We start from the raw sequence: 26,387 nt of genomic DNA, 5'->3' as shown, positions 1-26,387 counted from the left end.
TATTTTTTTTTTTTTAATACAAATTTTAAACTGTATTTGAAAATGATTCGCAATTTCTAGCTGCTTCCAAGAGGGTACCAACACGCTGTATACCGATCCACTGCCTTATGTCCCTCAAATATGAAGTTTTTCTTCGTAAACAAGGAAATATCCCGCTTACCCCTAAAACATTTTCGAAATGCAATACTCAGTGCAGTAAAGTCATGTACATATAGTATGTGGAGGTTGAATATAGGGGAGAGTATCAAATATCTCCCATCAAGTTCTCTCCTATGAAACTTCGCTCATACATCACGAAAATCGGTACCCAACTGCATAGCAGGTAACGAAGTGTAACCAGAAGTACTATACCTATGTCAGATTCACATTTGCTGGTATTTCCGAAGTTCGCGACTTATTGCCTTGATTCCGAGTTCTTCGCTTCATTGCATTTAGAAGGCCCCAATTAAATACGATCAACTATTAAATCAAAACGCTTGCCCATAAATAAGTTGAGAATCCGAGCACAGTTTTATTAATTTATTTTGTTTTTATTTCACTTCCCTACGATAAATTGTGTTAAGTATTTCTTGTAGAACTTCACGTGGCACATCATCCGATGTTTGTTGAATACGAGTTTGTATTCTGTTGTATATTTCCGCTTCGTATTTGGCATAGATGCTGGGTATCTTCAATTCTTCGTAGAGCTGTTTAACACGCGCGATCTTCTGGGGATCTGAAATTGGGAAATGTGAATGTATGAAGAATGATTGACTAACCAGAAACAAAAAGTTTTCTGCTACGAGTATAGGGCGTTTCCATACAAATGAAAAAAAAAAATTCGTAATTCTTATAAAATGGGGAAAGCAGAAAGGTTTAACAGATCGCGTAAAGGTCAAATCGATGACCTCAGAGGCGTTTTCAAATCGCCAAATTGCCAAAAAAATTAGTGAAACTCCCAACGTTTTGTGGAGCTTTACGAAAAACAAGGTGCTTCCTATTGTAAGAACTACAAAATCAAAACTGCGATGTCTTTGACACCGAAGGAATCCCGCAGAATCCTTAAGATTGCATCAAATTCCGCCCTTTCAACATCAAAAATTGAAGAAATAGTAAATTTTGCAGCCAGCAAGTCCACTACTCGAAAGGCTATTCAAGAATTAAAAGCGCCACATCTGAAGACCAAACAGTGCAACAAAAAAAAAAAATTTGAATAAATTTCGCAAAGAACGTCGCCTCGATTTTACGTGGCGTTGCATGGCTCCAACCCTGTTACAAAAAACGATTCCGGTGAATGGGAAAAAGTAGTATTTAGTGACGAAAATAAGTTCAATCTGGATAGGCCGGATGGACACAATTACTTTTTCTATAACTTAAGAAAGAAGGAGGAAAGGTACTTGAGTCGACATCACAGCCGCGATGGTATGGGGAACTGCGTCCGTAGAGGCCACCCAAAAGGCTTGTACCGACCTCCTGAAGGACATTCCGGTCAATGACCTGAAAAACTCTTTCCAAAAGCTTTTAGATCGCGCAAAACCGTGAATAAATAAACTCGAAGTTATCAGAACAAAGCTCCTGTCGTTTCTATTTTAGCTCAGTCTTGTTTATTTTGGACTTCGCCTTGTATATTGTACTATCTCTTAATTTCTGTCCTCCACATAGGGCCTCTACAAACGCTTCCAACGATCACGAGGACCTTGACTTCGTTCAAAGATTTCCCTGCAGCCTTAAGTTCTTTTTCTACTGCCTTGCGGGCTCCAATCGAGTGCTTGCTTGCATATTTCTGTGGCATACTTTCGAAGAGTATGGCCAATCTACAACCACTTCCGCTGCTTTTTTTCAGTCTGGATGGGTAACTACTTACAATTCGTCCAAAGTTCTCTGTTGTTGATTGTTCCGGGTCACCAAGTCCGCAATAAACGTCTTAAAAATTTGTTGACAAAAACTTGTAGCTTATTTGCGAGCAAGTTTATCATGAGTCGGGTCTCACAGCCATACAAAAGGTTCGATTTTACATTTGAGTTGAAAATACGCAGCTTTGTATGTGTGAAAATCGCTTTAGAATTCCATATTTTGTTCAGCTGAGCAAACGCGCTGCGAGCTTTGTTTCTGATTCGGCTTTGAACGAGTATGTCGTCCGCTGCACCTCCGTTCGTAGAAATTACATTTCCCAGGTAGGTGAAGTTGTTGACGTTTTGAATGCTAGAATTCATAACGCTGAAGCTACTGCTTGGATCCGTGACATTTACTTCAAGCGATCTAGTCTTTTTCCGCATTAATCTTGAGCCCGACTTTGTTTGATTCTTTCACCAAACGTCGAGCTTCTTCTGCATGTCAAAGTGCTTTGTGGACAATAGACAGATGTCATCGGCGTAATCTGGTGGTCTGCAAGATGTACGCTGGAGTTCCATTGTATGCCTCCGCGGCATCAGTCTACAGATCTTGAAAGCACGTCACCGAGCAGAAATCAGGCAACCTTGCTGAACACCAGATATAGAATCAAAGGTGGACGATAGACTTCCATTATGCTGATAAACCCTGCATTTGAAGCTATCGTACTGGGCTTTAAATAGCAATATCGTACTATGGCGCGTTTAAATGAAAAACTTTAGCCTACAAAATGACGGTAAGCAGCTATAAAGCTCTGTTGGAATCATCCTTCCTCGAGATTAACTTGTGCAGTATACGAACAGACAAGCAATGGAGCGCGTAAAGGTCAAAATATAGATTTCCCTTAAAATTATTATTTGTTTTTGTATTTAGCTGCTGGGCTGATGAGCTCGCTAGACTGAGAACTTTGGGGTTTCCTTAAGAACCTGTGGTCTACCCCTAGAAAGATGGACCTCGAGTCAACTCAGCGCGCGCTGGGTTAGTGCGCAAACGTGCAAGGTCGCGAGATCCTTCTGGCCACGAGTAGATCGGGGACGCTCGAGGAGGAGTTCCCTAAGGCTCCCAGCTCTCGAATTTGGTGGGTCTCCTTACCGGACATTGTGTGTTAGTTGTCCATGAGGTGAGACTTGGCACTGCCTCAAGTCCGTTCTGTAGAAGCTGTCTTGAGGACGAGGTGGAATCATCTCAACACCTTCTTCTCAGCTGCCCTGCTCTCGTCTGGCAAAGATGTCGACCATTTTTCGCTACGCCTGCGGATATAGCGGGTTTAAGTATCACACATCTGGTGAAGTTCATCAGTAGTTTGTTGCGGCTGATGACGGACGAACGTCGGCGTCGTCGTAAGTGCATGGTCCCCTTCCGCTAATCCCAAGGTTCCTTCTTCTTTCCCTACTCCTTTCCCCTGTATTGCATCACAACGGACGAATTTTGAATATTTGTACAAGTGGACCCCAAGCTAGGGCAGACATTTAACCTCTAACCTCACATTTGTTTTTAGTAGAAAAGTTATGCAAGAACACAATTGGATGATTAATTTTGTGCCACCTTATACCTACCACTTTGTCCATAACACTCTGCCATGATAGACTTTTGTGCCGGATTTGCCAATTCCATGCACACCACCGCCAACCAGGAACACTTATTGGCCTGTATATCTGTGCCAATCTTGCCAGTAAACTCGGGATTACCAAAACAATCAAGGAAATCATTTTGCGCTTGACAATAATTACCCAACTCCAATGAAATGGTTTCACATTCGCTGAAAATTCGTTGGTCTTTAACGCTAAAAATGAAGATTTTTAAAATATTTTTTGTTTTACTTTCATAAATATTTCAATTGCTTGCTCACTTCGCCAAATGTAAAGCCAGTGCGATGGGTAAATAGAAAAAGTAGCTGGAAGTTTTATTCATTGCAATTGCGTCGTATGTGGCCCTAGTGAAAGTGGTCACACTCCTTCGACCGACAAGCATATCCATTGACTGCCCAAACATGCATTTAAAGGTACTTTGGCGAAATAATTCGATCAGCTCCACATAGCAGTCCAAGTGACGGAAATGTTTTTTGAGTAGTTCATAGATGCCATTTTCAATCATGAACACATCGTTGACAGCATTGAGACCAACGTCTTCCAATTTATACCAACATGGCTGGCCCCGACGTGTGGTGCTGTTGTCCAAGATATCATCGGTGATGAGGATCATGGAGTGCAGCTGTGGAGCACATACAAATTTACAAATATATGTAGTTCGAGTTAGTAAAAATTATGCGTTTTTTTCAGAAGTGTGAGAGCGAGAAGCCTACCACTTCGAGGCACCAGCCAAGCAAATGCGCCAATCTTAATTTTTCTGCAGTGAGTTGATCCTTTTTCACTAAATTTTTGTAAGTCAAAACGGCAGTTATACTATTTTTTGTGTTGGTCGGTGACAAGTTGTACTGCAAAGCCTATGAAATGGAAATATTTGTATGAATACTGGATAACTTTGGATAAATGTGTTTAGAAAATCGGTATTCACTACCTTCTTGAACCATTCTGCAGCCTCTTTGCTTTCATATCTATTAGCAAACTCCGTAAGTTCGCTTACAACGGCTGTAAATAAATTGAGACTCGTTAGAAATGAAAGGAAAGAAAAAAATATCAGATTTATTTTTTATTTTTTTATTAACGGCTGAGTCGAAGGCGCATTCATTAAAGGCGGTGACACTCTACCAACAACAATATTTTTTTACATTTGATTGTCACGGCAAAGTAAAAATCAAATAATGAATTCGCCGTGTTTCATTCTGCGCTGACAGCTACACGAACACGGCGAAAGAAAAAAACAAAAACAAATCAGCTGATTTACCGATACTAACTTTAATATATTCGCCTTGGCTGAGTTTATGCTAAGTAATCCCTGAAATTTTTATTATTTTTCTTTTCAACTACCTGGATAGACAGCCATAAATTCAGAGATGTCATTTTTTGCCATTGTCAAGGGCACAGCGAGATTTCCAGTTGTTGATAAAGTACTCGTACTAAAAAGTAATGAAAGATAATATTATAAGTGCTCGAATAGTAATATTCACTATAAAGGATTTACTGAATATATAAGGTGGCGCAAAATTAATCATTCACTCCATTTTTAAATGACTTTGTTCTAAAAAAGAATGATTTTGAGTGATGGAAATCTTTATTGTGACTTTTACGCGCTGCCGCTGTATATTTCTCTTCCAGTCCTCAATCCATCGTGGGACATAGAACATCAACCACGCCTACGGGCCATCTTGTGTGATGCTTGGCAATGTACTTTAATTCGCTCCAGCTATTCCCGATCCTTCTAGTTTCCCTTTCGACTGTTCGGCTTCAAGTTTTCCTTGGTATACCTTGGCTTGCGGCCAGCCATTTGCAAAAATTGTAAATCTTCGTAATGGGTGATTAATTTTGCGCCACCTTCTTTTTGCTACATATTGAGTTCTTTACACTTTTTATTTCTATACTGAAGAACAGCAAAGCTGATGAATTTTTTATGTAGCTGAGCAATTTTAGATCTCGATGCTTAAAAATCTTCCATCTATCTTCGTCCGGCGCTAAAATAAACGTGATCCGTCATGCGGATTGCGTGAATTGTGTCGATCAATCGTTGGGTCAATGTTGTTGTTGTTGGTGTATTAGCTTACTAAACCCTATCAGTGCGATGTAGTTACCGGTCGTTTTCGTCTAACCAATCTAACGGTAGGTCGAGATAACGCGGTGTTTCGACAGGTGGAAGAGGGGTGTTAGGTGAGTAGGTTTGATGGGGCATGTGAAAAGGTGGTTCGTATCGTACGGTGTGCCCTCACATGTTTCACAAACCATATGTGAGGTATGTCGGAATCGAGGATAGGTAGGAATTTAATCTGCTACAGCATCCAGAACGCAATGGCGGGTCTCTCGGTATAGCTGAAGCTTTTTATCTGCAATAGGTGGCGGTTGGACTCCGATGACGGCATTCAGAGGTCGAAAGTTTAGGAAGGTGGTAAGAGTCTCCCAATGAATGTCATTTAGCGTCTGTCTGTATGCTGTCCGGTCCCGTAGTTGTAAGTTCGTTTTGTCCTGGATCTCGTCAGAATACTTGAAGAAATGCCTCCTGACGTGCCTGGAAGGCGACTCAGGTTCTAACAAGTATGCGCAGTGATGAATCCTTCGGTAGTAATCGAGTATAAACTGTTTGCTGAGCATTTTGTTATGCATTTATGCCTCATTGTGTAGATGCTGTAAGGGGGACATCAAGAGGCATCCCGTGGCTATCCTGATAGCAGTATATTTTCATGTCTATATCCACTGCGAATCACTACTTCCAGGCGAGCAAACAGGCGCAGCATGATTTAGAACCGGTCGCCAGCAACATTTCTTTGTCCAAAGTACTGCCGGCAAGCGGTTTGAGGACCTTGTTGCTGTTTTGGACTTTAGCAACAATTGCGGTTGTGTGCGCAGAAAAGGAGAGCCAACTATCGACTCCCAAAATTTTTAGATTGCTTACTGTCCGCTTTTAATGGGGGAAATCCTGATTTTCGGATTTTCCCTTAGCCTGGGTTTTCTCCTTACAGGAGTTGGTTCGGCTTGAGGGTCGGCAAGAGAGAGCTGGGTGCATGTCCTCTGTGAATGCCCAATGTACTCAGCATTAGAGATCTTGTGGGTGTGGGGATTAGTTAGACTGATGGACGGTATGATGTGAGTGGTGTGACTGCCAGCCGTCGGAATGTCGAACTGTTAGGACAATATGCGCGTGAGGTTTTTAGACGGCGAAGAAATTTTAGGCGTTCAATTGATTAGTTTTTATTTAGTTTTAGTTTGTGTGTGCTGTTGTGGAAGTTGGGGTATGGCCACCAGTTCAGAGCTGTATGGAAGCTCAACTGGTAGTAGTCTTGCCTACGAAGTCTGACTTGGAGACTCAAATCTGGTACCACGGGGAACAAGGGCCCTCGGAGCTTACTCCGACCTGTTCTTGGGGTAGGCCCTTCGGGGGGTATCGTGGTGGTTGTGGTTTAACATTCAAATGCGGGTAGAGCTTTTTTGGCTCAATGTGGATTTGCTTTGCAACCGGGTGCCGGACCCATAGTACGGCAGAGGATTAGACAGACCTCGAACCCCACCAAGGTAGTTAGTGTGTCCATTCCGCACTGCCCATTGGTACCGTTAAATGCTTTTTGCGTTTTTGGAGCGCTGATCAACGCATGGATTTCATCCGTTGTGCTTTTGAGCACCGTGGTGTCGGACCATCGTCGGTAGGAGCTCACGTTAAAAACATTGGACGCTGTCCGTATTGGTGGATCTCGTTGGGTTTATCATTTGATGGTTGAAGGTTTGTTCCCATTTCTTTTTTCCCCCGTTCCCCATTCACTTACCCCATAGTTCTTCCAAGATTTTGCTTGTCTGCCTCCTGAATAGTCAATGGTTTGGTACGATGCGTTCCTACTCCGAGCATAGAAGTGCGATATTGTAATGCGCTCCTGGGTAAATCAATTTTGCTTTTGGTTCTGCTAGCGTTTGAGACAACTCGTGCAACCACCGTTGCATGCATTCGGGACCCTTCTCGCATCGATGAAAACATTTTCGTAGTCTGATTCTAGAAAGTAATACAGCTAATAAATTAGTTTGTTGCTGTGTATTTGAGATGTTTGTAGGAATTGAGTTTTATAATGTGAATTGCATCATTTGGTGAATATTTTTATGTTTTTAAACCCCCCTTTGGGCAGCCAGAGGTTAAACTTTTTCGACCTTGCACGTGAATTTAATATATTTCTATTATAACTAACGACTTGACCTTCCAGGTAGCTTCCCTAAATTTAGTTTTCATCGATTAATGAATATAACCATTTAAAAAGGATCCTTGAACAGGACGAAAAAAGGAAGGAAGGAAATAAAAAAGGTGTCCAACGGAGTGTTAATTATATGAGAAGAATCACCTTTATAAACACCTAGTTTTACAAAATTGTTATTTGTATTCCGACTTTGTATTGTAACTTGAAGATATATTTCGTTCTACTTTTTGCTGCGTAATAGTCCCACTCAAGGGCTAACTAAGGTTAGTGTCGTTCGAAATTTTCCCATAAACGCAACCAAACAAAAATGAGTGAGAAGTACGCAAAGCGTTTCGAGGCGGTATTTTTATGCACGCATTCGAAAGGGCCGAAATTATCTTACGCCGGGGCTGCAAAAGTGATTAAAGGTTCAAAAAAGTTTGTTGTGATGTGGAATCAACGGAATACCAACAGCGGAGAACAAAAATGTTGATGACTCTTCCGAGCGCGGCTTGAAGCTAGTGACGACAAAAAAGCAGAATAAAGTGATCGTCCAACTTTTTAAGCGGGACCCTTCTTTGTGACTACGTCAAGCACAATCCGTTCTTGTTAAAAAGAGAATAGATATGACTATCAACACCATCGAACGTCGACTGAAGGAGGCGACCATATCTTACCATCCCACATCATCAAAACCTCTTCTCTCAAGAAAACTCATTGAGAAACAACAAAACTAACAAATGGCGTCACAGTATTGGACTGGCCTTTCCAGTCTCCAGACGCCAACCCCCTTGAAAATGTGTGGGGAACTATGAAAATGCATCTTGTCGGAAGGCCAGTCCATTACTTAAAGCAACTCGGCGTCAAGTTCGCAAAATCTAGTCCTCTTTGTCGACGAGCTATGCAGGAAAGCTGGTTCAAAGCATGCCGAGAAGATGCCAGGCTATTAGGCCGGGTCGATTTGTGGGGAGACAAAAATATCGCCCATTGCTCTGTGAAAATCATATTCTAGGGATCAAAATAGGAAACTTTGCCGAAGGAACCATACCTCTAAAACGAATTCTGATGTCCCCCAATTTGGGTCGAACTTTTTAGTTTCTTTTCTCATGTAAAGGCCAAATGGTGATATTTTGAAATGATTGTATGGGGAACCCCCCAGGGGAGTTCCAGGGGGTGTGCCACTGACATGGGTGGATTGGCCGTCCAAAGTTAGTGGGGGTCGGTCATACATTTGGACTCGATTGGAGCACTCTAAATGGGTCAAAGTGGGATTTTTCGTTCGCCCCAATTTGGGGGACATCAGAATTCGTTTTAGAGGTATGGTTCCTTCGGCAAAGTTTCTTATTTTGATCCCTAGAATACGATTTTCACAGAGCAATGAGCGATTTTTAAATCGACCCGCCCTACAGGCTATACTCGACAACGATGGAGACTACACGGCTTATTGAGTAATTGCGGCTCGTAGTTTTGTACATACTTTTATTTAAAAAAATGTTTAATATATATCTGATGCTTTCCATTTCAATTCAACCGGGCTATTCGGGTCATGTTCTTCGATTTCGATGTAACTCAAATATGTTGCTCTCTGGTCAAAATAATGAGACACGTATTTTTTTGTTCGCCCGAAAAAAATTTTTTTCAAGAGTTATCGGCAATTTTGTTTTTCGGCTCAAACTCGATTTTTTTTAATTATATAATATAAGACAAATTTTTTTTTAAATGCCCATAACTTAGTCAAAAATGAACCGATTTTAATAATTCTGGGTTCAAAATGATCGTAATTACTTACACGAGCGACTTCATGTAGAAACAATTGCAAAAAAGTAGTTGAAAATTTTTTATTTAGCAAAAAAGAAAAAAAATTTAAATATTTTCGAAATTCAATATTTCAAAAAGTGTATTTTTGTTTTTTTTAATATATAACTTTTTCTAAATCAAAAGGACATCTCAAACTTTAACTGAGCTGAATGCCTATTAGCTAAAATGCGTTGTTTTTGAGTAATGAATTTTTGAGTAAAAACCCTGTTTCGCACTTTTTGTTTTTTGCAAAATAAAACATTTTGAACTTCTTTTTTGCAATTGTTTCTGCATGAAGTCGCTCGTGTAAGTAATTACGATCATTTTGAACCCAGAATTATTAAAATCGGTTCATTTTTGACTAAGTTATGGGAATTAAAAAAAATTTTTTTCTTCTATAATTAAAAAAAATCGAGTTTGAGCCGAAAAACAAAATTGCCGATAACTCTTGAAAAAATTTTTTTTCGGGCGAACAAAAAAATACGTGTCTCATTATTTTGACCAGAGAGCAACATATTTGAGTTACATCGAAATCGAAGAACATGACCCGAATAGCCCGGTTGAATTGAAATGGAAAGCATCATCTTTTATACTTCATGAACAATCGCGGTTCCTTGTTTCTCACACAGATTGTAGTTGTGTTTTGAATTTCAACTTTTAAAGTTTAGTAATTTAGTATACAAAAATCTCGAATACTTCACTATGTAAACCAAAATTTAGAATCACCGGTTTTTTTATTAAAATTATTACTTTTTGCCTATGACACAACACATTCAACTCCAAAAAAGAAGCCGTGAACTTTAAGATGATGTGTATGTTTTGTTTGCAAGAAACTTCACTTGACACACAAATATCATCACAAAATCTTTGTTTTTTAGTTAAAATATTTTAGAGCCCTTAGCCACCAAAGTAATTACATATGACCACGAATTTGTGGCGTCAGTACGACGTTAACCTTTGGACAAGTATACTCTGGTTTCTGATAAAATTTCGTGTCACCCTGTGAGTTCTTTAGTTTTTATAGTTTTTATAAGCAGGTATGCGACCGAATCTTTGTAAATTTTGCGAATGTGCAGCATTCCATTGTGGCTATTCAAAATAGGGAATTGTGGAAAAATCATGTAAAATAGTTGTGATGTCTGCTCATGGTCGAAAATCCCATAGTGCGAAACCGTTTTGCAGAAAATATATAACGAATTTTGTTGTTGTAACTTAATTAAACACAAGCGCTCCGGCTCTTCAAGTATAAAACGCGGTACCAGCTGGTGGGAGCAGAGGAAGAGGAAGGCCTTCTCTGCGTTGGAAAGATCTGGCGGAGAAGGACTTGGCTTCACTCGGTGGTTCCAATTGGCGCCGGTAAGCACGAGAAAGAAACAATGACTGGCGCGCTTCGTTAAACTTGGCTAAAATCGCGTAAGCGGTTATCGCGTCAATCAATAAGAAGAGCTGAATTCAATAAATTTACTAACATTTTTTTTGTTGTCGTTTTATCGCGTTTTCTAGATTTCCGTTGCCTTATTCGATTTTATTTTCATTAATGAATTATAAATCTTTGAAAAAATCACTTCACATCTGCAGAGCACCCGAGACAAATACTAACTGTGCTGTGCGATTAAAATGTTGCCGCTTTCATGGTGCACTCATTACAGTTATTGCCTTCCCCCAGAACGCATATTCTGATCTGGCTTATTAAAAAAAAATATCAGTGTTGCCTAAACAGAGATGTTTCCATACGTTACGTGATAATTTAGAAAAAACTGTTTCACTTCTTTTTGCGAAATCTTAAAATTAAGGGGCACTTTAGTGCAAAGTTCTGCTTTTTACATATTTTATTGCTCGCTCATATTTTTTTTCTTTTATAATATTATTAGGGTAGGTCTATGCGTGGCTTGTTGCCAACCAGGCTAACCTAACCTAACCTTGGGTAGTTCAGAATTAAATGCAAATAACCTGCTTGCAAATTACCATGGCAACTCAAGCAACTCTAAATGTAGATATGCGAGCTTTTGAGTGCAAAAGAATCTTGAAATACATTTGAGTGCCTCATTACAAAGCAAGGTATGGCTGGTTACTGTAGTATTCAGGGACTTTAGTCAACAAGAATGTCATCTTGCCGAAACGGATCCCGGGCTAATGCTGCATCGCCCCCGTGCTGTTAAAACTTTGGCAAGCCTTCGTTCCTCATATGTCACCATTAAGTTGGTGGTGGAGGCTCAGTTAAGAAATCCTGACTCGCTTCCGTCTTGGCTGTGAACTCTATTGGCCATGAAGCGTAGCGTCAATCCTTGCATGGCCAGCCAGCCTGCGTGGATTGCCATGGGGGCATTTAGGGAATTTGTACTTTCGTTTGAGGATAGCGGCCTGAAGTCGGGACCCAATAGAACTGAGACTGAATGGTAATTTAAAACAAAAACAACAAAAGGAAGGGAACGAGAAAACAACAGATGAAAGAAAGGAAGGAAAGAAGAGAGAAAAGGTAGACGCAATGAGGACAGTGAGGATCCAGAAGTGGCCTTTAGAAGAATTAGCCTACTTCGAAGATATCCGCCGGTAAAGAATGCACCGATTCTGAATGCAGCTCGAAGCGGATCAACTCACACTGCGCTCAAGGCCGTCAAAGCTGATGGTTTTGCAAATAGCATCACGCAAAAATCAGTTCTCAGACGAAAGATGCCTCCAGTATCAGCATTGAAGGGCTGATTGTAGTAACAAATGCCAACCAGTTCTCATGCAACAATAGAACCGCTCGTCACTTCCATCCCAGCAAACGGCAACACAGTCCGAGCTGAAACGTCTGCTCGGCTCGATCTGATAAAAAAACTGAGGAGGATGCGATCTCCCAATGCAGATTGCTCGTGCTAAATATTATGCAACTGGTGTTCAGACGCCAAAAAAACATCAGCAACGAAGTTAAAGTTGGAGTATCCAATCCATAGAGTGACGCTAAACTACAGACATTCATGGAAGGCAGCAGAAGGCGAAAAGGGAATCTCAACTCAGCACAAGAATGCTGTCACCCAGCCAGCAGTCGATATTCACACGCCTACAACGGCAAACCTGAAGCAACCGGCAACCAGTTCAGCGGCCTCCGATAGCTGTAAGAAACCCAGGGCTAAAGAGCGTAGTGGGAACAAAAAAGGACTCTCAAAAAAAAAAGATGAGGGCTGACATAATTAAGAAAAATAAACAAAATAAGCCTAAAGATAAGCCAGCCGTGCCAAAAAACAGAACAAGCCGCCAATACGTCATGTAAAACTAGAATCTGTTGTAGTAAAGTGCGCAGAGGGTCATAGCTATGCAGATATGCTAAGTCGAGATAAGGACAGTCAAGAAAACGAACGAAGACTGGAGTCATACTTATGGAGTGCGGAATGTGAATTCTGCCTCACTACGCCCAAAACAAAAAGCCAACCATAGACGTTTCTTTTCGGTTTTTTGAAGTGAAAACTTCTTTAGAATCGTTGGGAATGATTTGAGAAAAAGTGAAACGAAAAAAGCGACACTCTTGGCTACGAATATTACATATAAACGTAGCGACGAACTAAATAACTTTTAGGCCAGCGCCGACAGCATGGCGCGATAGCCGAGCGGCTAGCAATGTGAGCTTCCGATCCAAAATCCTTGGTTCGAATCACAAGAAAAAAAAATTTTTTATACAGTTATTTTATTTTATGATATGTTTATGAGGAGCTTTTTTCATGGCAGAAATACACTCGGTGTTTTGCCATTGCCTGCTGAGGGGTGAGCGCTATTAGAAAAATAGTTTTCCTTAATTTTGGTGTTTTCACCGAGATTCGAACTGACGTTCTCTCTGTGAATTCTGAATAGTAGTCACGCACCAACCCATTCGGCTACGGCGTTTGTTTAATTTTACTGATGCAAAAATGAGGAAAAACATATGAATAAAGTTTGCTTACTGTTTACATATTTTCCAAAGGTGACGGAGAACCAAAAAAAAAAGTCGATTTTCAAACAAATACGAGTGCATATGTGTAATTGTGTTAGAGTTTCGGTTACGCCCCAGCAAAACCTGCGTGCATATGTGTTTGTAACATTCAAAAAAATGTAATTGTGTTAGAGTTTCGGTCACGCAGGTTTTGCTGGGGACGTTCATAATAGCAACCGCGTGTGTATTTTTATATTAGTAAATATTTTCATTTTTAAATATTTACCGCAATTATGCCTAAAAATAATGCAGAAAAGTGTCGTGAATATCGACAGAAAAAAAAATCAATAAATAGCATCACGGAATTCATTCACGAAAATTTAATAAAGTATACACCAGAAGTATCGCGGAAACTTAGAAAAGATTACGATAAAGTTCCAATGATTTTAAGTGGCGATTTTAACGTAAATTTTGCATTGGACACAGCGGTTCCTTTAATTGACGTTCTCAATACAACATTCAATTTAAAAATGTGTAACAATCGCACTGAATCGACAACACGATCAAAAACAACCATTGACGCGGTATTTCAAAGATATGTTGACAACATCGAAACCAAAGCATTTGTATCATATTTTAGCTATCATAAGCCACTCGTATCATTTGTTGAAATTGAAAACATTGAGGATGAATAATAATAAAATGAAGAAAATAAAATATGAACTTTATAGCAATATTATAATGAACCTATAATTATCTTGCTCCTAATGCTGCTTTCGTCTTATTCTCTCTCAGTTTGTTTTACGGAAGGTTTCACTTCTATCGCGTCTAACCGTTGGACTGGTGTTTTTTTTTTTATATGAACTCTTCATATTTCTTTACCACCTGTGTATATTTAGCTTTGTCAGCCGCGTCACGCTCATCAGCTGCTGCAGCTAGTTCATTTTTAGCAATCTTGCTTGATGAATGAACCGATCCTTCGTATAGCCAGACTTCATGATAAGACCCTCTGACTTGGGTTTTTTCGTGGACTGGCTCTCTTGCTGAGTGCCGCCGTCTAATGGTTTTTGTAGTGTTTTTATTTGAGTTTGTTGTTGTTGTTGTTGTTTGTTTGAGTTTGTTGTTATTGTTTGTTTGGTAAAGGAGTGCTATGGCTGGCACTTTCTTTACTCTTTACCAACTCAGCCGTATCTTGGCTGGAAGCCAGCAGATTGTCCTCTTCAGAAGTGCGTATTGTGACGCAGCGCGGCACGAATTTACTTATATTCTTCTTATTATTAGTTGACATCATCTGGTTTTTACGGTTGTTTTGCCTGACGTGCGTCAAGCTCCACAACCTACGATTATAAAGGGGAAACAATGGGGTCCTCCGCGGCAGCGCCCCATACCGCAGTAAGGCCACAGTTACTCTCGAATGCGGCCAGGTATTCGAGAGGGAAACTCCGTTAGCGATGCACATATTTTGATTCCCTGTACCATTCAGTCCTCGACACGATTCCAAGCACATTTTGACTTGGGAATTGGTTGCATTTTAGTTTTCGGAGTTTCTCCAAAGACCTATCCAACGTGGCCTAAGATGGCATAGCTCCTTGGTTCATTGACCCTACTTAAGCCCTTCACAGCGGTAAGATGGGCAACCGTCGAAAGGATGTCAACCATAAAGTCTATAGGTTTCGAAAAGGGTATTTTCGAAATAAAGCTGAGCGCTAAGCCTTTATGTAATATAGTAAAATGTGTCTCTGAGGAGATAATGCCCTCGTAGCAGCTTTGAAATAGAGCCACCCTTAAGCTCACTCGGTACGCGCAATCGCTTTTGTTTTTATTTATTTTGTATTACAAAATTGTATTTACTTCAAAATTAGGCCAATGAACTTTTTTTGCAACGTTTGCCTTGCAATAAGATGATTTGCGATAACTTCATTAATGAGCTTTAGTCATTTCCAAAACCTCAAATTATATACACTTTTACCTACAATACGGATTACTTGTAGATTTGTGCTAATATATATTTAAAAGTAAATCAGATAATTCACTTTTATGACTTTCAACCTGTTTAAACTGGAATAAAATATTTTTTAAAGGTCTAAACAGCTATTCAATTTTAATTACAATACGAAAAGCAAAATTAAATTTAAACAAACTGAGTAATTTAACAAAATCTTTGTCTGATTGCCGCCAACTCTTCAAATGCATTGAAAAATGTCTTTGCTAAACGTGACTTCACCCGAAAACTTTGGCACTTGTGCAAAAATTCCAATGCTTCTGGAGCAGCCTAAGCTGCAGGTGCGGTTGCGGAGGCGCCAAACACATGCACAGCAAAGAAGAACGTGAGCTTGCGGAATTCCTCATAGAAGAAATTTTGCAAAAGATCAAGACAATACCCACCACTTTGAATGGATTTAGCATGAAGCTCGAGGGCGCCGACGTGGAGTTGGTTAAGCAAACTCGTCAAGAGAAAATCGTCACTAACTGCAATGTCAACCGCACTGTAGATACTGAGGCTGAATCTGAATTTAAGCCGTATGCTGAGATGCGCTGTAAACCACGTTTGCAAGTGAATATCATTAAGAGCAATACAACACTCGCATTCACGTGCTCTTTCTTAGAGGGCACACCACAAGAGGTTGAGTACAATGATACAAAACAAATCAAACTACTGCTATATCAAAACTGTAAAAACCACAAAGGCTGGCATGCCTAAGCATAACAGAGGCCATGAGAACTACCCCAACTGCTGGCATGGAAGCGCTTTTAAATTTACCACCGCTACATTTAGCAATACAAGAGGAAGCTATGATACTACGAGGGTTGCCTTTTATATGTCGGGATTAGAGAACAAAAACAAATTTTAATCATCGAAAATCACTTTATTGTTTTTCAAAATATTCTCCATGAAGATCTATACACTTTTGCATGCGTTTGAACCAATTGTCGAAGCACTTTTGCCACTCTGAATGAGGTACCTCCAAAACATGAATTCTGAATGCCGCAACCGCTTCTTCAGGTGTCGAAAAACGTTGACCTCTCAGTTTGCTTTTAGCGTACGGGAATAAAAAGAAGTCATTCGGTGCCAAGTCAGGACTATACGGCGGATGACCCATTAATTCGATGTTTTGGGTGCTCAAAAATGCAGTTGTTTGAGCCGATGTGTGAGAGCTCGCATTGTCCTGGTGAAGAGTGATCCGTCTTTGGCGATTGGTTTTCCTAATTTCTTGGAAAACAACTGGCAAACAAATGGTTGTGTACCACTCAGAATTTACTGTTCTGCGTTGTTCTAGTGGTACGGTTGCGACATGTCCAGTTTTTCCGAAAAAACAGGCGACCATTTGCTTGGAAGTGCTTCGTGCGCGAACAACTTTTGTTGGATTTGGCTCATCTTGAAACACCCATACAGTCGACTGCTGTTTACTTTCGGGCTCATACGCGTAAATCCATGATTCATCACCTGTCACGATGTCATAGACGTGTTTCGAAGCCCCGCGGTCGTATTTTTTAAGCATTTCCTTCGACCAATCGACACGAGCCTTTTTTTGAGCGATTGACAAATTGTGTGGGATCCAACGCGAACAAATTTTTTTGACAGTCAAATGTTTATGCAATATTGAATGTATGCTGGTCCCACTAATGCCTAAAATTGTCTCAATCTCACGATAGGTCACATGACGATCTTGCAATGTCAGTTCGCGCACAGCATCAATGGTTTTCGGAACAACAACTGATTTTGGACGACCTTCACGAAATTCGTCTTGGAGTGAACTACGGCCACGATTGAATTCACCATACCATCGATAAACACTGGTCCTTGATGGAGCTTCATCGCTAAAAAATGAATTAAGTTCATCCATGCAATGTTGCTGAGTTAATTCACGTCGAAAGTTGTAAAAAATAATCGCACGAAAATGTTCACGATTTAATTCCATTTTTGGACCGAGATGAATCTTTTAAGTTACTGTAAACAACACAAATAGCGCGGGTATTTCAAAACGTTCTGATTACGTAAAAGCCAAAAAATGTCAAATTTTGCGATACAGCTGTCAGTTGTCAGATTGCAACACCAGGGTTGCCAAATCCCGAAATATAAAAGGCACCCCTCGTATGCAAGCACTCTCTTTTGATATGAAAGAAAAACTTAAACCGAGAGATCTTACTGGACACCTCTATATCTTGAACAGGGTTCAACATGCAGTATGCATAACCCAGGCAAATGACAACACGGAACCCGTACTTAATTTTATAAAGAGATACAAAGTTATCTTCCCATCTAGGGAAGAGTAGAACTTTAACTCAACATGGCTAAATTATGACTCACAGAAATGGTACACAAATGGTTCCAAAACGCTCCAAAGACTAGGAGCAGGAATAATGGGGCCTAGAGCACGCAAATCCCTAACACTAAGTACAGATACCATAATTTTCCATGCGGAGCTCTTCGCCATAATGGAAACAGTGGAAGTCACATCCGAAAGAGGATTCGAGAAAGTAAAAATTAAAACACTTGCTGACAGCCAATCGGTTCGCAAAGCCTTGAATAGCTTCACATTCAAGTCAAAAGTCCTAATAGAGTGTAACAATGCACTCAACAAACTGGCCACTCATAATCAGGTCTCACTGATTTGGGTACCACGACATGAGAGACACGAAGGAAACCATAAGGCAGAGTTTTATGCCAAAAAATGGGCAGAATTTGCTGTGATGAAGAGGAGTCTATGGAACACTTAATCATCAACTGTGAGGCATTAGGCCGCAGAAGACACAGAATCCTGGGCTCGTACCTACGCGAGGAGGAAGACCTACAATTGCTTCCTCCTAAGGAGCTGGTGGTCCGATTCCTCGGTATACCAAATACTTATAATTAAGTAACAAGATCAATCTGGCCGCAGTGCATAAAGGCGTTAGCCTAACCCGTACAACCAATATCATGATATGATGAGATGTGCATTTTCCAAGGTGAACGAAATAGTCAGGTTTATGCCGTGTCTGATGATGTGCTTGATGGATAACTTTATGACTTGCTCATGAATCTCCTGTAAGGGAAGAGAATTCTATTATTCCTATTTATTCATATTTCTTAATCATAAGCTTGCAGGAAACTCCTACCCGGTGTAGGTATCCTGGTACCCATACTAGATAATAAAGAGCTAATCTCTCATTACACCAAGAGATCTGTGGCAGTTCGCTAATGTTTCCTAAAGCAACTTCAGCATCATTCGGAGCTCTGCTAAAGAGAACAAAAGTCAGAAGTTTGGAATATTTCCTTTGTATAGGAGCACCCAGTCACATTCTGAAGCTGAAAAGCTAGTAGAACCAAGTTTTCCTAATTTTGAGTATCTCTTATTTCGCCTCAAGCGGCCTTCAAATTAACTATTGGGCTAGGTGAAGCCTAGTTACCCATGAGTTATCATGCATTCTGCGAAGACCGAACGATTGCTAATCTCAGTTGTGAATATGAATCTCTTCATACCACTGATGAAATTCATCAGGTGGATATTACCTAAACCTGCTATATCCACATGCGTAGTACAGAAACGAGAGCCAACATCTCATGAGAGCAGGACAGTTGCAGAGAAGGAACTGAGACTATTCCACCCCTTCTTCCACACAACCAACTGCCAAGTTATGCTATGGATCAGACCAGCGCTTGCAATTGTGAAGCAATTTGAGAAGTGAAGTTGCTCAGGGAGCTCCGAAGAGGCGTAGAGGTTTTATTTGTGATGCTAGAAGGTTTCAACAGCGCACTACGCGAAGTAGAGTCCGTGGAAGCTACAGGGTTTAATTGAAAAGTAATGAGCCTCCCGCGCGGAGCGTCTACCAAGCGATCAACCGAATTGGCTGGTGGGGGAAAATGATCGTTGGACCTTCCCCTTCCACTAGAAACCGGTCCCAGTTCGATGACAACAGCGGTGCAGTCAACATCGCTCCGCGCGTGAAAGTTGTTTTAAAAGTGTGTTAGGATTTTGCAGTGGCGAAACTGCAGCGATCGTTGGAGCAACATTACTCGATCAAATTTTGCGTAAAGCTAAACAGTTTGTGCCTCCAGGAAGCACTGTAAACGCGGCATTTTACAAAGAAGTGCTCTTTCGGCTGAAAAACCGTGTCGCCCAGGTTCGGCCCGACCTCGTCAACAATTGGACCCTTCATCACGACAACGCCCCGGCGCACACCGCCTTCCTCTGCACCTCTGCATTGGCCAAGATGGGGGTTCCGGTGCTTCGCCACCCTCCCTACAGCCCAGACCTGTTCCCTCTGGACTTCTTCTTGTTCCCGCGCCTGAAAAGAAAGCTGCAAGGGAGGCGTTTCGACTCCATCGAGGCGATTCGAAAAACTGTGACAGCCGAATTGAACGCGATTCCGGCGGATGAGTTTAAAAACTGTTTCCTGCAGTGGAAGGACCGATACCAGCTGTATATTGACGCTCAAGGGTCCTATTTTGAAGAATATTAGTTGTATAAGCCAACAGGTTTTCAATCAAACCCTGTTAGTGCGCCTGAAGGCGGGAGCAACATGTGGCCAAAATCCGTGTGGGCCACTCCCTATGTGTCTTAAGGCCTGAGCAGGTCTTAAGATGGCACCACCCGTTGCACGGATCTCATCTAACCGAAGTGCAGTTTAGGTGGAGCTGGCAATCGCAGCAGTAACTTAACTTCGGGTTCAGCGTTCGGCTAAATGCCAGGCCTAAGCAGGAGCACGGAGAGTAACTTTGCTGCATGCAGCTGCGCTAGTGATGATAAACGAGGCGTGTGGTTCAGCGCCCTAGACAGAGCTAATTTACTGAGGCGGCAGCGAGACATGCCTGTACGAACGAACCGGCTGCCATGGAAATATTTTATTCAATATAATCTCACTGAAGGCAGCCGAATGGGTTGGTGCATGACTGCCATTCGCTACTGCGTGGATTTGACAGAAAGAAATAAAATTTATTGTGTATTCTAATGAAGGCGGAAATATTAATTGCGATTCCTTCACTAGTTAATAAGATTTTTTTCCTTTTGTTTTTTTTTTTTGTTTTTTCCCCCCTTTTCACTCCTTTCGGGCGCATAGGACCTCGACAAGACGTGTCTTGCGTTGCTTTCGTTAATCTATTTGATTTCTGACAGGGTAGGTGATTAGCCTGGGCTGGCCCTAAGTAGTGCGAATGCTCACCTGTCGTTGCTTAGGAACAACGCCTTCTTACTGCTTTGAGTGCCATCTGTGCGTCACATTTTTCTGCCAGAAGGATCGCACAGATGGTTGAGGACTTTGCTAAATGTGGTGTGTCTGCTCTATTACCGCGGTTGCCCGCTTCCTCTTGATAGCGCCACTGATGCAATGTGTAACTGTGTGTTTTTCTTTTTTTTTTGCTTGTTTTAGCAGCCACAATGCAAATAAAGCGCTGACTATTGTGCGGGAGTAAGGATGGAATGGATAAAGTTTTGGGGTTGAGGAATGGATTTTTTTTTTTTTTTTTTTTTTTTTTTTTTTTTTTTTGAAACAGGGAAAGTAGGTAAATTTGGAAAAGTGCGAGGACCGTGCTTTACGTGCGATTCGAACCCACAACCTCTGGGATGCACTTACGTTAGACTACCGAAGCCGTAGTTTTCGGAATTTTTCAACCAACTTGAATGGTAGTAAAGTTAGGGTGCCTTTATCGAAAAAAAAACGTTGCATGCACTAATACTAATGCGTAGATTTAATTGTTCATACAAATACCTGTTTGTTTAATCAAATTACCATAACAATTAGCATTATTTCCTGCACTTCACACAACTTACTAAATGGTTGTGTTATTCAGCGATTTTCTCACCATTTTCTTAGCCATTATTTCATTTAATTTTTCGTTCATTTTTTGTTATTTCTTCCCATTGTTGTTATCATTTTTGCATGCATACCTTTTTTCTTGACTTTGTTTTTTACTGTTTGCTGTTTACTCTACACTCCACACCTTTCCGCAGTTTTCTAACTACCAACAGTAGATAGCGCAAACATTCAAAGTGTCTTAACGCAAGTTAATAAATGGAGCAAATACATAAATTCAAAATAAAATAAACAAAACAACTCACATACAAACAAGAAGAAAATAAAGTAAACAGAAGCAGAAACAATAACACGAAAACACACAAACAAAGCAGATTTTCAACTCCTACAAGTCGCGATTTCCACTGAGGCTGTCTTGCGGGAACCCGAACCCAAAAAAAAAAAACAAAAAAATCCCAAAAAAAATCCAGAAAAATACCAAACGAACGCACTGTAAATGAAAAAAGAAGAAATCACATGCATATCGCAACTTTATTGTTGTCCACTTTATCGCGACTACTTGCAAATTTATAAATTATATATTTATCAGCACGAGGCTGTAGAGTTTACCAATTAGCAACATGCATACACACGCGTGTAGGCGCATACATATATATCATAAACACATGGATACATGCATACATACGCACAGATGAATAGAGAGATCGCTTGGCACGTTTGGGCAATGAGACAACAGCCAAATATGCCTTCACACTCGGGACAGCGTCGGCGTGTTTCCAATTAACCAACAATCACAAAATTGGTATGTTGCAAAATGGAGGAAAAGGGGTTAGGGAAAACCGCGACTGATAATTACAACAAAATATAGCAGAGGACAGAGGCAGAGACAGAGACAAGGTGTTAAAATAGAGCTGTAAACCCGAAACAACATTTGGAGGGAGCAGCAACTACTTGTAACAGCACACGTACGAACATATTGAAACATCATTGTAGTATATGTATGTGTGTGTGTGTGTGTACATAGCAATTGTAAATTAATATTAGAGAGAGATTAGATGATTTTCGAACTGCAAAAGTGTAATGCAATTCCATACATATCTAATCAGAAGAGGAGGTATGCATTAGGCATCACTGGGCGTATGAGCAACAATTGCAGAGTTAAGAGCAAAACAGGTCACTTGTTCCAAGGCGCATTTATTGAAGGTGGTGGTACTGAGCCAACAACAATGTTTTGTACGTTTGATTGTCACGGCAAGGTATTGGCGAAGTAGAAAACAAAAAATTATAATAATTCAACTTCTTCTATTCTATGCTGAAAGCCACGTGGACACGGCAAAAAAAAAACAAAAAACCAATCAGCTGATTTACCAACACCACCTTTTATACAGGTAGATTCGCCTTGACTTGTTCCAACTCAAATAAACAAAAGCAAAACACAATTTTATGGTTCGAAATACACTTTATTAATCGGTATTTTTTTCCCCTTGTTCACTCCTCTCGGGAGCATAGGACCTCGTTGGTTGCGTTAATCTACTGAGTTGCCCATATTCGACGGACCCATTTGTTTTTTTTTAATCAAAGAAAAACACAATTTTTTTGATGTTGACGATAATAAACATTTTATAATGCGATATGCCATTAAGCGATCTGACGTCTCTGTCAAAAAATACAGGGTTGCCAGATGAGTCCGTCGAATATGGGCAACCCTGTATTTGATTTCTGACAGGGTAGGTGATTAGCCTGCCACTTCAGTATAGTCTCCCTGAATGTCAATGCACTTGCTCCAACGAGGTTCTTCTACTTCTCAGCTTCACAGTCTGTAGTCAGCCATATTTTCATCAACAAACTTCCTCCAATTTAGTCTCTCTTTTGCTACATTTTTTCCAATTATGAACGTTCATCACTTTCAAGCTGCTTCGACATCATCAAGCCATCTCCGATCAAGAAGGCCTATTTTTCTTCCTTCTATTGGACGTAAAGTAAATACTTTTTTAATTTCTTCCAACGAAATTGCAGTTAATGAATTCCATGCCTGAAGTGAGAATCTGGGAGAGCTGCAAAATAAGCTTTCACAGCTTTGACCTGACCCTATGACCTCATCATTTGATGAAAAACGCTTTCCACGCAAGCATTTTTTTGGGTCTGGAAACAGATGCATGTCGCTAAGGGCCAAATCCGGTGAATACGGTGGACGCTCCTACAATACGAACTTTAATTCATGGGTTCTAGCCATTGTCAATATGCTTTTGTGACACGGTGCGTTGGGCTGATGAAAAAGAATTTATTTCTTTTGCAAACTGGGTCTTTTTCAAGATCTTTTTTCATCCAGCTGGCCTAAAAGGTTGCAATAATATTCAGAATTTATTGTTTTACCAGTTTGCAAGTAATCTACACAATCGAAATTCCTTTCGCATCCGCAAAAACCTAATTCTAACACTTTCTTGGCCGATTTGTAGACACGAGCTCGGTGCGGAACCGAAGAACGAGATTCGAAACCACTCGTTAGCCTCTTGTTGGTGATAGGCCAGAGTCTCATCCACAGTGATGAATCGATTCACAAAATCCGCTTTATTCTGTCGAAAACGCCTAAATGTTGTTGAGAAAATCGCATTGTTTTTGTTCCAATATTGCTTACACTGCCCAATGAGATGTTTTATGCCGTGATTATAGGCATTTTAGGCCTTATCAGTGCGGCTTCAGACCTGGCAAGTCCACCATAGGTCAGATCTTCACAATACGCCAAATACTGGAGAAACCCCACGAAAAACAGCTCGACACACACCATCACTTCGTCGATTTCAAAGCCGTCTTTGACGGCTCAAATAGAAATCATCTCTATGCCGCTATGTCTGAGTTTGCTATCCCCGCTAAAGGAATACGACTGTGTACGTAGAGTTGGGTTTCGGGAATTTCCCGACGGGAATTCTCGAGAAATTCTCGATATTTTTCCATCCCGAATCTCGAGAATTGAAATTTTTAGCATTTCGGGAAATCCCGAATCTCGAGAATGTTTCAAGATTTCTCGAGAAATCCATTTTTTTTTTTTAATTTTTGTTGTCAAATATTAAGAGAAAAAACAATTCTTTCAAAAGTAAAAGAATACACATACATATGATTAATACCTGGAAACACCAAACTGTAACGGCCATTATGTTACAAAGAATCGCACACTACATACTGTTTCGCAGAATCACATACAATTCACACCATAGTTTCAATTGCTATGCGAAAAGCCACAACAGTATAACTGTTCCATTTGTTTGTTTGTTTGTTTTTTTTTTTCTGTTTTAGGGTGACTACAGAGTAAATGCTAGATGCGTTGCTATGCTATGTCGAGGGAAAGCACTGTAACATCAAGCTAATGAAGTTTAGTTTTATGTGTTTCTTATATGTAGCAGCAGTTAAGCAATTAGAAATGCTTTGAAAATAGTCAAGCAATTTCAATTTGTTCGCAGACTGCACAGACGACGTTTGTAAATTTATTTTTTGTAGTGAGCGGGTGCATTTCATTTTGTGGTACCTGATTAAGTATAAATTATACACCGTATAATAAAATATTTTGTGGTCCAAATATTACTTATTTTTAAGTTTTGAATCGACGTATCGTTGATTGTGAGTACCGGTTAGTTACTTCCTTTAAAAAACAAAATTTAAAACAAATTTTGAATTTTTAGCATTAAAAATCATGAGTTCAGAATACGAATACGACCAAGTGTGGCAGCTTTTCAAGCGATTTGACGACGAAGCAACATGTTTGAAATGCAATAAAATCATTAAATGCAAGTCATCGTCAACATGTGGACTTCACCGTCACATGGAGAGGATACACAACATGAAGCGAAGGGAACATGAGGCTCCAAAAGAACAGCCACCAGCCAAGAAGACCCGAACTCTTCACAACTTTTTCAATACTTCTTCCTCGCCTGAATAGCTTGAACAAATTGTTGCAAAATTGGCTGCAAAAGATGGGATTCCAATAAACGCGATAACAAAAAGTGAGTTCATTCGTAATAGTATCAGCCGCTTAGGATTTCATCTTCCAATGTGTCACAAAGCTGTTCTGGGTTTGGTTATGAAGTACTGCACGAAAATAAAAAGCGATTTGAAGATCAAAATTGAAAATTTTAAATCTGCATAGCGTAAGTTCAGCTTGAGCATCGACGAGTGGACAAGCGTGCGAAACCGACGTTACATGAACATCCATATATAATTTGACGATGGACAATCTGACAACCTTGGCCTGGTTCGCATTCAGGAATCATGTCCCGCTGAAAAAGTATATGAGCTCGTAAATGCAAAGCTTTCAGACTTCAATATAAAACTACAGTCCGACATCGTGGCTATTACAAGTGATGGTGCCAGTGTCATGATCAAATTTGGGAGACTATCACCAGCGCATCAATAGATTCGCTACAATCACGGCATACATTTGGCGGTCATGGAGGTAATGTACCAGAAACGAAAAGTCGCAAACAGGATATACGATAGTGACGTAAGCGATGGAGACGATTCGGATGATAGAGGCTCCGATGAAAATGAAAACAATGCAGCCAGTACTTCATTTTCCGACATTAATGCGGAAGACGAGGACGACAATATCGTATTTGTTGCTGACAAGACGGTCACTATAAAGTCTGCATTTGAAATCGTAAAAAAGGTTCGCAAGATAGTTTTGAAATTCTAGAACTCGCCTGTACGGAATGCCATCTTGCAGAATTATGTTAAAGAGGTCGAGAAGAAAAAGCTTTTCTTGCTGTTGGGTTGCAAAACACGTTGGAATAGCCCGGAAACTATGCTGGTCAGATACATTTGCATCAGCAAGCATGTTCGTAAGGCGCTCGACACTCTTAATTTAAATTTTATGGCCACTACTGACGCAGAAGAAAAGTATTGCGAGGATATCATAAATGCTCTTAAACCTATACGTGTTGCTGTAGAAGCACTTAGTCGCCAAAATGTGAACTTACTTGCTGCGGATTCTATTCTCAAATTTTTGTTCACAAAAATTGATAAAAGAAGCCGAAAACTACTTGGTTCGTCTATTTTCTACGAGCACTCAAGAAGACCAAGCAGTGTCTAGTTCTGACGATGATGACGTATTTGCAACCAACAACGTCGATGAAGAAGATATGGCGAAACAGCTTGAAAAATACGTTCAGCAATGCTCAAAACCGAAAGCAGACATTGCGCAACATGCGGCGAACCAGATGTTTTCGTCGCTTAGAAACGAGCTAAAACTATATGAAAAAACTGGAGAGAAAACACAAAATGTTGAAAGACTGATCGGGGCTTTTAACACTGTTAAGCCAACATCGACTCAAAATGAGAGGAATTTTTCTACAG

At 40.4% G+C, this 26,387-nt stretch overlaps 1 protein-coding gene and 1 pseudogene across 1 annotated transcript; one reads left to right on the top strand and one right to left on the bottom strand.

Annotated features, from left to right (window-relative positions):
* Window positions 1-530: 530 nt before the first annotated feature.
* LOC129244059 (farnesyl pyrophosphate synthase-like) lies at window positions 531-14,601 on the bottom strand. The gene is made up of 6 exons (XM_054881672.1): window positions 14,484-14,601; window positions 4,387-4,457; window positions 4,172-4,312; window positions 3,719-4,080; window positions 3,426-3,652; window positions 531-715 (listed from the first exon to the last, which is right to left on the bottom strand). Exons 1-6 carry the CDS (start codon window positions 14,599-14,601, stop codon window positions 531-533), a joined length of 1,104 nt encoding a protein of 367 aa, XP_054737647.1.
* An 880-nt stretch (window positions 14,602-15,481) lies between these two features.
* LOC129244058 (uncharacterized) lies at window positions 15,482-18,343 on the top strand (annotated as a pseudogene).
* Window positions 18,344-26,387: the final 8,044 nt, after the last annotated feature.

This window comes from Anastrepha obliqua, chromosome 4, assembly GCF_027943255.1.
Source record: "Anastrepha obliqua isolate idAnaObli1 chromosome 4, idAnaObli1_1.0, whole genome shotgun sequence".
In the NCBI taxonomy this organism is placed as follows: Eukaryota; Metazoa; Arthropoda; class Insecta; order Diptera; family Tephritidae; genus Anastrepha; species Anastrepha obliqua.
Note: the sequence above shows the minus strand (reverse complement) of the source record. Positions and strands in the feature narration are given on the sequence as shown.